Raw genomic sequence first — 12856 nt, 5'->3', positions numbered from 1 at the left:
ATCCACTACTGCTAACCGAGGAGCTTTGCCTCCTTACATCGGGCTCCTTGTAACCCCTTAAGCATAGGTCCGTCCTCACGGGCATGAGGTCCACAGTCTCACCAGAAAACCAGTGCTGTGAGTTACGGACACAAGCGTCTGCCATGTAAATAGAGCTGCCCCTACCTGAACTTGGCAGCGGAGCTGGGGTGCGGCCGGGGCTGCGCTTCTCCGCGGCGGGTCCCGCTCTCGGCACCGGGAGCAGAGCCCGGCGGCCGCGCTGCCGCCCTTTCCAGTCATTCCTTGGTACTGTTGTGCAGAAGAGAATAAAAGACCAAAGTCTCAACACCTCGGAGCAGGTGCGCTTTCTCTGAGGGGAGACTATTCACCCAATGTCCGCTGAGCCCCACCTGCATGCAGGGCCTGCACGGGGTGGGGGGTGGCACGGGGACCAGGGCATGGGGGGTGCGGCACGGGGACGGGGGGAAAGGGGTGTGGCATGGAGACGGGGGCGCGGGGGGCACAGCACGGAGACGGGGGTGTGGGGGGGCATGGGGACGGGGTGTGGGGGGGCACAGGGATGGGGACGGGGGCACGGGGGGGCACGGGGACGGGGGCACGGGGGTGCGGCACGGAGACGGGGGTGTGGGGGGCGCAGCACGGAGACGGGGGTACGGGGGGGCACGGGGACGGGGTGTGGGGTGGCACAGGGATGGGCACGGGGGCGCGGGGGGACACGGGGACGGGGGCGCGGGGGGGCGGCACGGGACGGGGGCACAGGGGGGCATGGGGACGGGGTGCGGGGGGGCACAGGGACGGGGATGGGGCGCAGGGGGACACGGGGACAGGGGTGCGGGGGGGGCACAGGGACGGGGGTCACAGGTAGGGCTGTATGGACAGCGGGTGCAGGGTGGCCGAGGCTGAAGGCATCTGCGTTGGCAGGTGCTTAAGGGCCCAGGTCGTCTGGCCGATGCAACAAAGGAGAGAACAGTGAAGGGGATGGGGGTGACGGGGAGGCCGTGGGCCTCGTCAATGATAAGGTCACTGCCTGGGTGTTTTCTTCAGGGCAAAGCCAAGCCAGCGAAGATTTTCAGGACAGATACTTGTTCAGGATGATGGCTCTGGGACCTCAGGGGAGAAGGGGCTGAGTCAGGACACATTCAGGGACAACCTTGGCACGTCTGGGAGGTGACGCGGTGGGACGAGACAGGGGCCACTGCAGCTCCCAGGTCCCTGGCCTGCGTGGCCAGCTGCGGAGGGGCCATAACTCAGGTCCCAAGGAAAAGGTGATGTGTTTGGGTTTTTGCTTCGTTTTGGTTTGTTCTCCACGGTGTTTGAGTGTCGATGCTTTCACGCTGTGTCCTTGCAGCTCATAAATAACGGCAGATGGTCTCCCCCTCCGCACGCAGCCGTGCCTTCCCATTTGGTGAAAACACGCAGCCGAATAACAGCCGAGCGCCGCATCGTTGCCACCGCTGCTCAGTAAGACTGACTTTCCATGAACCGACCGCGTATCCTGACATGAAGCTGCAGGGCGCACGTGCTCACTTCACGAGCAGGAACCGGCTTCTCTTCGGGAGGAGCACAGAGGCGGAGGACGCAGGCCTCCCCACATGGTGGGGTCAGCGTGGGACACGCCGGTCTCCGATGCAGGGCCCTGCAGCGAGGAGGAGGCCTGACGGGTGCAGGGCTCTCCCGAGTGTCTGCGCCTGATGGGGGACGACACGGAGAGTGGCAGGGACGCCAGCCTCGGAGACGGGCATGCCTGGAACAGGAGCTGCTGTGGAGGCCAGGCCAGGCCATGGGGTGAAGCACCCTGAGGACTGGTGCTGCCTGAGCATCGGGGGTCAGGGGGCCCCGCCCGGCTGCCACACGTGAGTTTCTGGGTGTTTGTTCCTCACTACGATTCCTCTACAGCAGGGAACAGAGGCGAGGCTGCCGTCAGCTGGGCAGGGCTGGCCCCCCTCTGCACCGGGCGGGAAGCCAGCCCTGTAGATCCACGGCTCCGCATTCTGCAGCCCATCCCACTGCCGCCGTGCCCACGACTGCGGGACAGTCCTTATCTCATGGAGGTGAGCTCGGAAGGAACACGACCTGGAGGCTCAAGGCCCTGCTCCTGGCTGACAGTCATGCAGGCCTGGGTCACGCCTCTGGTGACAGGAAATAAAATAAACCAGCTAGCAAGTTCATGTAATGAGGCTCATTTGCTCGGGAGCTTCGGACTGAATTCCACTCAATACCTTGAAAGTAGGAAAGCACCATGATGGTAAATGAATTCTGTCCAAACTATCCGACGAGGGAGCCGCGGAGGGGGACGGAGAGTTCTGTGAACTTTGAGCAGCATTCCATTCCCTTCTTTCACTGGTGCTCCAGGACCGGAGAAGTCCGCTAAATGCCAGAGAGGAGAGAGGAGGCGTGTTCGTGCCTCGTGGGCCAGACCTGCCTGAATGGCCAGGGGTCTGCGCTGTCCCAGTGCAGCTGAGCCCACATTCCTCCACCCCCGGTGCTGAGGCTTCACGCCGGCTCGCATGGTTGTTGAAACCAACGTCTTCCCTAGACTCCAAACTGTGAGGCTGGGTGTTTTCTTTCAGTCAAAGCTTCTGACTGTAAGGCTCATGAAACCACATCAAGCAAATTCTTTCCGCGCCAGGACCAGGGTGGACGCCCGAGCTACAGTGAACCGGACACAGAGGTAGCAGGTGGGAAGGGCCCCCTGGTGAGGCTGGAGAATCTAGTACTTCCTGATGGGAAATCTTCACACTTAAGAGAACCGACACGACAGGGAAGCTCAGGAGAACCCGCTCATCCGCGGGATGATAAAGACGACAGAGAACACGCGGCACAGCAGGTGCCGGGAGCCGCGTGGGCACGGACTTGAAGACGGACTAGAGCTCAGGGACATCACGCAGTTCACTGCCTCTACCCCTCAGGCGGCGAAAGACAAAACTGAAGCAAAATGAAGGCCCTCAACTCAGAAGGCTCAGATTCTCTCCGGAAAAAAAATAATGTACATATAAATATCCAGACCTGTATTCCAAAGTCTCCGGTACTGACTGTATGTCCAACAGGAATTCAAAGGGAAATGGAGTAGAGCGACCGAGTCTGGCACACGGGACGTGGGGCTGCCTGGCTTCCAGGGCCAGGCTGGTTTGGCAGAAACAGACAGAGAGCCGTGGGCGTCTAGGGAGAGTGGGCAGCAAAGCTGCGTAAGCATGAGCACACGGCCCTGGGGAGGCGCTCGGACGCGCTCTGGGAGAGACACCGGAACAGGGACAGTGTCCGAGGGTCGGAGGGGCTGCAGCGGAGCCGTGACCGGCCACTCTGTGCAGAGAGGCCGGTGGACGGCAGCTCTCGGCAGAGCCCTGCGGGCCGCCCGTCTCCATCCCAGGCACACGGGCGGGCGGGAGGCGTGGGCCCCAGAATGAAGATGTTCTGCTTCATAATCATCAGAAATGACTTAGAGGGACTTAGCATACAAATGCCAAAAATGTTACAGGCTATGCCTAATGATCTTAAATGTGAAACAAAATGTTTTTAATTTCATCTTGAGGGTGTTCAGAAACACTGCTGGAGCTTTGCGGTAGCCCTCACCGACGGAGGGTCGTGAACTCCACGATCCCACCGGCCCTGTGCCTCTAGTCCTGCAGCGGGGGGGGCGGGGGGCAGGACCACGGCGCGCAGGCTGTCCGTCGGCTCCGGGGTTCCTGCGGCCGACCCAGACACCTGCCACATCCGCCGCCGACCATCCGTGCCCCTTGGAAGCGCTGTGGGAAGGTTCTGGTGCAACGCAGAGGAGATGTGCTTCTGGCCAGGGCTCTGGCCAGAAGCGCCGGCAAAACGAACCAATAAATGAATAGGAAGCAGTACGAACAGCCCTAACTTAATCTACAATTTAGTGCAACTAAGTTTGGTTCAGTGAAACTTGGACGGGTTGTTCGAGGAGTGACAAGAGCTTGAAGACTGGGTTCTGCCGTGAGGCCCTCAGGAGAAATCTGCAGGGGTCACAATTTAAAGATGAGGAACTCAGATGTGCATAGCTTTCCAAACAAATGACCACCGCCTGGGAGTCTTGGGACAACACAAGGGCATCCACTCACGGTTCCAGAGGCCAGCGTTGGAACCCAGAGGCTTCGGGGCAGGTCCGCCCACCTCTCTGGCTCCTGTGGCCACCGGGCGCCCTGGCCGTGGCTGCGTCCGCGCCTCTACGGATGGCCCCTGCGCCATCCTCACATGGCCTTCTCCTCCTGCAGGGACTGCCGTGGCATGCGGGGCCCACCCGAGTCTTCTGGGGGCTGCAGCGGCTGGCCGTGCGAGACCAAAGTGGACAGGCTCCCACCTGGCGCTCTCCTCCGCGCACCCTTCCTTCGAGGTGGACAGCTGCTCTGGGCCGAATCACGTGAACATCTGTGCCAGGACGCCACAACTGGTCTGGAAGTGGGGGAGGGCAGGGGATGAACCCGAGTGGCACGAGGGTCTTTGGGGGGCAGGTGTAGGGGGTGTCACGATGGCCAGGCAACCACGAGTGGACTGAACGCCCACTTGTATGCTTCAACTGGGGGGAAGTCGTGTTTGTAAGTTCGACCTCAATGAAGGGCAGGCACCTCACTAATTCCTGACTCACTAGATACTCGTGAGCACGGGGATTGAAGCTCATGCATTACAGGAGGCCACCTCAGTGGACGGGAGAAAGGGAAGGCCCGGGACGGGCTGCAGCCCTGAGCCCGGGCAGGACTCAGTCCAGCTCCATCTGCCAGACGCAGGGGGGCACTACCTGGGCCAGTCTCAGGTGAAGAACAGCATTTTCCGTTTCCAGTTCAACTATCCGCTCTTCTTTGGCCTACAACCAAGGACAAAAAAGGGACATTATCACCATAACTGATACTCATCAGTAAGCATTCCATCCTCAGAGGGAAGCCAGCACCGGCATCAGGGACGAGCTGCAGGGGGAGTCAGCTGGAGTGGGGGCGGCTTCTGACGCGGGTGGGCACCCCCCTGCCCCACGTCTACAACCCTTACTCCAAGGGTGGTCCCCAGCAGCAGCATCTGGGGGCTTGCTGGAAATGCAGAATCCTGCATTATGGCACATAAATTATACCCCAATCAAGCTGCTGAAAAAGTCCCACCCCAAATCTACCAGAGTCTGCATTTTAGCGAGAGCTCCAGGTGACCTATATGCAAGTTAAAATCTGGAATGCACCAAAATCAGCATTTCTTTCCTTGCATTAACTCATATTCAAAAACTATCTGTTAGAAATCTGTCATGTGCCAGGCACTTGTCTGGGTGCTGTGGACATAGCCGTGAATGATCAGGTGCAGGGTTCCCATCCTCATGGGGAGACGTGGAAGAGCCAGTGCGTGGGGTAAGTGAGCTGGGGAGGCGACGCCAAAGTTAAATCAGTGATGTGGGTTCAGAGGCAGGGCGGCTGCCCAAGGGTGAGGAGGGCTGGCAGGCCAGCGAGGAAACCGGAGGAAAGGGACAAGCCCACGCAAAGGCCCTGAGGCAGGAATGAGTTTGCTGAGTTGAGGCGCAGAGAAGGTGAGACTCTGGGGAGGAGGCTGGGATCGGGGAGGAGGGACGACAGGGAAGAAGGGAGTGTTATCTGCAGGGTTTTAAGCAGAGGAGTTTAAATATGAGCTATTTACAGTAAACGCTGAGCAAGCCAGCCCCTGGAGGTCTCGGTGGACAGGAAAGCACGGGTTTCTGGGAAAGTGGCCCAGGGGCCGTCCTTTCTGCAGGGAGTCCCTCCCCAAGCCCGCTGATGTGCAGCTCTCAGAGAACTGTGATCATTTCGGGACAATCTCTTTGTGACTGGTTATAAAACCAGAAACCTGGCTGTCATCTGGATTTTGTTACCATGTTCAGTCAATTTTACCTCTTAAAAAAAAAAAAAAACCTCGAATATTTCTGCAGAAGTCCACTTTGGGCATCCAGCAAGATGCCGCCCCTGACTGCAGTGCTATGGAGCTGTGAGTCACTTGCAGGCAACTCACCGGCCCACGTGTGCAGGTCGGCGGCTTTGGTATCCTCACAGTGGTGCCACCGTCACCGAAAGTAGTCTGAGAATATTTTCATCTCCCCAACAGGAAACCCCACCCCTGACGACCCCCAACCCAGCCCGAGGAAACCACTGATCTACTCTGTCTCTATAGATTTGCCATTGGACATTTTGGATCAACGGAATCACAGGATATGTAGCCCCTTGCGAGCGGCTTCCTTCACTGGGCACCTTGTTCTCAAGGCTCAACCAAGTCATGGCGTCCTTCCAGAATTTTATTTCCTCTCATTGCCTGATCATATTCGACTGTAGAGCTGTGCCACATATATTTACCCATCCATCAACTGCAGGACATTCGGGCTGTTTCCAGTTTTTGTTATTCTGAGTAGTGCAGCTATGACATTCCTGAACGAGTTTTTGTGGGACACACGTTTCCCTTCTGCCTGGGTGTAGTCCTAGGATGGGAACCGTGCGCGGTACCTCTGGTTAGCATCTGAGGAACTAACTGCACACTCCCACCGGCAGTGCGTGGCAGTTCCAAGCTGTCCACACCCTCGCCAAAACTCCCCATCTGTCTCTCTGAGCACGGCTGTCCGAGTGGGTAGGAAGTGGCGTGTCATTGCAATTTGATCTGCATTGCCCTGATGGCTAATGCTGACCATCATTTTCAATGTGCAAGTCATGCAATCCTTAGTTAAGTTTCTTCCAAAGCATTTTATTATCTTCGATGATAATGGAATTGTTGTTTTTCTTTTTTTTTTTTTTTCATTCCTATGAAGTAGAAATACAGATTTTTGCACCTGGATCTTGTATCCTTCAACCTTGCTGAAATTACTTACTAGGGCTAATAGGGTTTTTGGAGGATTTCTTAGGATTTTCCATATATGAGATCATGTCATCTGCAAACAGAAATAGCCTTCTTTCCTCCTGATATAGATACCTTTTCCTTCTGTCATCTTGCCTAACCACACAGATGAGCACGTCCAGGAAGATGGTGAATGGATGTGATGAGAGTGGGGCTGTTCATCTTGTTCCTTTCACCTTATGCGTGTCAGCTGGGGGGTTTCGTGGACATCCCTTTATCAGCTTGGGGAGTCACCATCTGTTCCTAGTTGGTTGAATGTTTTCATCATGAAGTGGAGTTAACTTTTGTCCAATGCAATTTTCTGGATCTATCGAAATGATCATGGGGTTTGTCCTTTCTTTTATTGATACAGTCTATCACATTAACTGACTTTGGAATGCTAGACCATTTGAGGGATGACTCCCACTTGGTCATAGCTATAATCCTTTTTATATACCACTGGATTCAGTTTGCCAGTATTTTTTGAAGATTTTTACATCTATATTCATGCTGTTTTCTTGTGTCTCCCTTTTTATTTCTGTGAAGTTGGTAGTAATGCCCTCTCTTCTATTCTTAATTTTATTAATTTTATTTAGTCAAACTAAGGGTCTGTCAGTTTGGTTCATCTTTTCACAGAGCCCCCTCTGGTTCTGTTGATTTTCTGTATAGTTTTTCCAGGCTCTGTTGCACTTGTTTCTGTTCTAGTCTCTGTCGTGCTTTTATTTTGCTGGCTTTCAGTCTTGCTTCATGGCTTCATCCAGTGTCTTCAGGTGGAAGTTTAGGGTGTTGATCTGAGAACTATCTTCTTGTTTAAAGTAGGTGTTTACGTCTATGAGTGCTCCTTCGGGTGCTTCTTTAGCTGCATCCCATAAACTTGGCTATGTGGCATCTTCATTTTCATTCCTCTCAAAATATTCCCTGACCTTCTTTGTGATTTCTTCTTTCATCCACTGATTATTTAGGACTGTCTTATTTAATTTTCACCTATTTGTGAATTTCCTAAATTTATTTTTGTTATTAATTTCTAACCCCCCTCTCTTGTTACTGGAGAATATACTTTATATGCTCTTTATCCTTTTCCATGTGTTCAGGCTTCCTCTGCAGCCGGCAGGTTGTCTAACCCAGAGAGCACGTCTCAGGCATGTGGGAAGAGTGTGTCCTCCTGCTACGTGGGTGGGATGTTCTGTGCATGTCTGCCTGGTCGGGTTGGTTCAGGGGCGTTGTTCAAGTTGTCTGTCTTCCTGCTGGTCCTCTGTCCAGTCTGTCCATTACTGAGAGTCGGGAAGGTGGATATCTGTTGCTATCATTTTTGAGTTGCCTTTTTCTTAGATTCTGCCAATTTGGGGGCCATGTTGTTAGATGCACATATAATTTTCCTATCTTCCTGATGGAGTGATACTTCTATCATGAGCAAAGGTCCTTCTTTATCTGTAGTAACACTGTTTTCATCTGAAAGTCTATTTCGTCTGATATTAGTATAGTCACTCAGTCTGCTTGAAGCTGATGGTGGCATGATGTCTTTTCCCACCCTTTTGCTTACAACTACTTGTATCTCTGAATCTAAAACATGTCCCCTGTAGACAGACAGCATGTGGTTAGATGTGGCCTCTTACCCAGTCTGACAGTACCTGCCTTTTGACTGACAGTTTGTCCACTTACATTGAATGTCACTGATGTGGCTTTATGCCCAACATTTCACTTTTGTTTTCTACGTGTCTCGTGTCCTGTTGGCTCCTCATCTACTGTCTTCTTTTGCATTAAGTGGATATTTTCTGGGGTGAAATCTTAACTTCTTTGATGACCTTTTCCACTAGTTTTTGAATAATTTTCTCAGTGGTTGCTCGAGGGCTCACCTGTACTTTGAACCTGGAACAGTCTCCTTCACATTTACAGTCCGATTCCTGTGAGATGCAGAAACATGCCTGTTGTGGCTGACGTGTTGGTACCATTACACATCATGTCATGTGTGTTACAGATGTAACAATCCCGTGTGATCACTGGTCCTTTACATAATTTCATGTTCATTAAAGAGTCTGAGAAGAGAAGGGACAGTAAGTATGTATTTATGGGGTTTGCTCTGCCGGCCCTCTTCGCCACTTCAACTTCTCTTCACTTGGTCCTGTGCATTCAAGCTACCATCTGTTGTCATTGCCTTACTCCAAGAAAACTGCCTCCATCCACCTCCTTTGTGCTACTTTTCTCAAATACATTACATTTCTATATGTTATAGTTTCAACAATACAGTTATACATATATTGTTTTACATAATTGCTTTCTAAGTCAGTGAAAGAAACAAAGAGAACTACACCTTTCTTCTGTGTTTTATAATTACCTGACGGTCTTTACTGGCATTCTTTGTGGATTTGTGTTTCCGTGTAGGAACTTCCTTTGGTATCTCTTAAAAGGCAGGCCTGCTAGCAACACATTTTCTGCAATTTTGTTTATTTGGGAATGCCTTTATTTTGCCTTCATTTTTTAAGACAGTTTTGCTGGATGTGAGATTTTTGGTTGACAGAATTTTCGTCCTTCAGCACTTTGAACATGTCACCCACCGCCCCGAACTCCACTGACACTGATGAGAGTCTGCTGACAGTCATGGTGAACTGACACGACAAGTCGTTCTTCTCTGCTTTTCTCTTTATTTTTACAAAGTGCAGGTGGATGTGGATCTCTTTGTATTTATACTTAGTGGAATTCATTAAGCTTCTTTTATGTGTACCTAAACTTCCAACAAATTTGGGGAGTTTGGGTAATTGTTTCTTTGAATATTTTCCCTGCTTTCTTGCTCTCCTCTCCTGGTGCTCCCATGACAGATATGCTGGTGTGCTTACAGGTTTCACACCTTTTCCAGAGGTTCTATTCATTTTTCTTCTATTTTTCTGTTTTTAGGATTGCATAATTTCTACCAATCTAAGAGTTTGCTGATTCCTTTTTTGTCTATTCAAATCTACTCTTGAGTCCTCTAGAGAATGTTCCCATTTCAGTTATCTTCAACTCTAAGATTATAATTAAAAAAATAATTTCTAGGTATTTCTTGATATTTTCTATCTGATGAGAAATTAACATATTTTCCTTCACTTCTATAATGCAATTTCCTTTAGTTCTTTGAACATATTTATAATGACTGCTTTGACTTATTAATTTCAACATCAGGCATTCTCATGGGCAGTTCCTGTTGTCTGTTCCCTGCTGTGGATGAGTCTCACTTTCCTGTTTCTTTCATGTCTTACAATTTTTTGTTGAGAACTGGACATTTTAGGAAATATATTGTAGAAACTTTAGTGATGCCTTTCCCCCACCTGCAGTTTTTGTTGTTGTTCTTGTTGTTTTTGTTTTTTGTTGCTACTTGTGTGCTTTGTTGAGTGATTTAGCTCGCCTCTTCCACAGAAGTCTGCCCAACCCCTGAGGGAAGGACACAGCTGCGGGCATGCACACAGGCACTGGGAGACTGCAGTTTAAGCAGGGCTCTTTTTAACCGCCTCTCCCCGATCTCTGTTACTCTGTCTCCCTTGGTATCACAACCACCGCACTGATTATTGATTGCCTTATTGTTTTCAATAATGGCCTGGGCCATAAATTTCTCCACTGTCTGGTCCAGTTAAACTGGGGCAGGGCTACTTTTGGAAGCCAGTCTTTGATATTTGTCCTAACCCCAGGCTCTTCTTAGCCTTGAGTGAACTAGGTGGCCTATTAGGTTGTGGCTAATTATGGGCTGTATCCCCCCCCCCCCCCCCCCACACAATTCACTTGTTGAAGTCCCAAGTCCAGGACCTCAGAATGTGATTGTATTTGGAGACAAGGCCTTTAAAGGGGTGATTAAGTTAAAATGAGGCCACTAGAAAGGGCTCTAATCCAACCTGACTGGTGTCCTTATGAGAAAAGAAGATCAGGACACAGAGGGCACTCCAGAGACACCCACACAGAGAGGAAAGACCACAAGAAGGCAGCCACACACAGGCCAAGGGCTGAGGCCGTAGGAGAAACCACCCCTGCCTATAACTTGGTCCCAGATTTCCAGTCTCCAGAACTGAGAACATGTTTCTGTGCTGCTCTGTTACGCTGCCCAAGCACACGTTAATAACTGCTTTTAATGAAGGAGAACTCTTGTTTCTGAACTTCCCCACAGTGTGTTTGGAGAAAGTTCCTTTGCGAAGAGCTTCAGAGCTCTCTCTTCTTATGGGCTGCCTCTCCCCATGGGCTAAATCCCCACTCTGGGCACTGGGCAGGGCTGTGGCCTCCGGTCTTTTGGCTGGCTTTCTCACTATGAAACCTTTGTGCTGATCAAGGGTGGAAAGAGCAATTGGGATCCCAGTATTCCTGGCCTCTGTTCTGGGGTGAGGCCTCTGTCATACGAGTGGGGAACCACATGAACCCCCAAGCCTCCACCCCACCCACTGGTGGTGAGATACAGTGACCCTAAGTCAGAAGCTGAGGAGAGGGGGAGCCCCATCTTGGATACACACACCCAGAGTGGACCTTCTGTCAAGCTGAGCTCAGCTGGTGGGAGGGAAGGAGCCACAGGCTTTCACTGTTCTTACAGAGATTTTTAGCAGATTTTTTGCATAAATGTTTCTTCATGTGATGTATGCCCTTAGGGCCATTTCTAGGGGCTTTACACCATTTTCCTATGATATTCCCCAGATGTGCTTGTTTTGCTTGGGAGCAGGTTCACAGAGGTCCTCGTCTTGCCATCCCAGCAGTCCTGCCCTGCACCTTCTAACTCCACCCTACATCTTCATGCTTGTCCTTCAAGTAGGACTTGCTATGAGTGACATTTTCAAAATGCGGATCTAACTGTATCATCCCCCTCTTAAGATCTCTTCACTAGCCTTTCCTGGCCCTCAAGACAAAGAAAAACATCCTTAGTCCTGCTTGACCCTGTGTGGGCTGCCTTCCTCCCACCTCTCAGCCTCCACTATCCGCTCTCTCCTGTGCTCTGCCAGTCTCCCAAGGCCCGCCCCGCCCGCCACACACACACCATGATAAGGTTGTTCTGTCCTTGACCCTCAACCCCGCTGCCAGATGGCAGCCTCCCATCCCAGCAGAACTCAGCTCCATTTCTGCCCCCAGGGGAAGTCCTCGACTGGGATTCACCCAGACCTGTTGCACTACAGACCCTAATAAGACCATGTACCTCCCCTCTGCAGCATTATCTTGGGGCCACTTTGATGGCTTACATTTATTGTGACTATTTATTCCTTTATTCAAGGCTGTACTCCAAGAGAGCAGGGTTGTTGCTTAACCACTGTATTCCAAAATTTAGCACAGTAAATAGTAAACGCCCAGTAAGTAACGGGAGGGCCCTGGGCGGATGACACAGGTGCTCAGATGAGGGGCATGAGGTCTCAGGTGTGGGTGGGGTGAGGCCCAAAGGGGACTACAGATGAGGTCCTCGCACCCTATAGGGCAGAAGGTAGAAGATGATGGGGCCTCCACCCCCAACGCGGTCTTCTGGCGCCATCACCCCAACCCTCCCACGCTGGCCACACCCCCAAGGCTCAGAGGCAGGAGGGGAGGGGGCGGTCAACCGGGCCAGTGGGGCTGCAGGGGTGGCCGCAGCTGCGCTCACCTGCCCCTGCTCACCTGCACCTGGCGCTGCAGCTGCCTGGCCCACTGCTCCAAGAAGCGCCCCCGGCGGCGGCCCTGCGCGGCCATCACCAGGCCCAGCTCTCAGCCACAGAATCCGCGTGGGTGGGCAGTTTGCGCCCCGTGGTTCCCACGGCGACGGGGTCAGGGGACTGCCGGGGAGGGGGGAGGCGTGGGGAGGGGAGCGAGCGGCTGCATTTGAAGACCCTATCCGAAATATCGTGGGTGTTCCAAATCCCATATAAATGACAAGCCTCTTGGGTGGTACGAACTTAACTTCTGTCCTTCCCTTTTTACATCTGCCAAGTGACCATGGCTTCCTTTCCCATAGGAACGTTGATCTGTGGGGTCCACACACAGGAACTCAAGTCAGCATCTGCTGCCTCACTGAACAGATCCGAAGGAACAGGCAAGGCAAGGCGCCACGTTGCTGCGAATACGCCGCATCCTC

General features: G+C 52.3%; 1 protein-coding gene and 1 long non-coding RNA gene across 2 annotated transcripts in view; one reads left to right on the top strand and one right to left on the bottom strand.

Moving 5' to 3' along the window:
- Positions 1–1405, bottom strand: part of LOC118001769 (kinesin-like protein KIF25) — a 37085-nt gene extending 35680 nt beyond the window's left edge. Inside the window, exons 1-2 of the mRNA XM_034991908.1 lie at positions 1151–1405; positions 166–288 (exon numbers count right to left, since the gene is read on the bottom strand). Coding sequence (XP_034847799.1) covers positions 166–288; positions 1151–1402 — 375 coding nt within the window. The 5' untranslated portion in view covers positions 1403–1405. The remainder of the gene's footprint in view (positions 1–165; positions 289–1150) is intronic.
- Positions 267–12856, top strand: LOC118001770. Its single transcript, XR_004676836.1, has 4 exons — positions 267–338; positions 1349–1853; positions 4230–4375; positions 12737–12856. It is a non-coding gene; the product is annotated as an uncharacterized LOC118001770 (long non-coding RNA).

Source organism: Mirounga leonina, unplaced genomic scaffold, assembly GCF_011800145.1.
Source record: "Mirounga leonina isolate KUSES-001 unplaced genomic scaffold, KU_Mleo_1.0 Mir_54, whole genome shotgun sequence".
Classification (NCBI taxonomy): domain Eukaryota; kingdom Metazoa; phylum Chordata; class Mammalia; order Carnivora; family Phocidae; genus Mirounga; species Mirounga leonina.
This window is presented reverse-complemented; position numbering and strand designations above follow the sequence as displayed.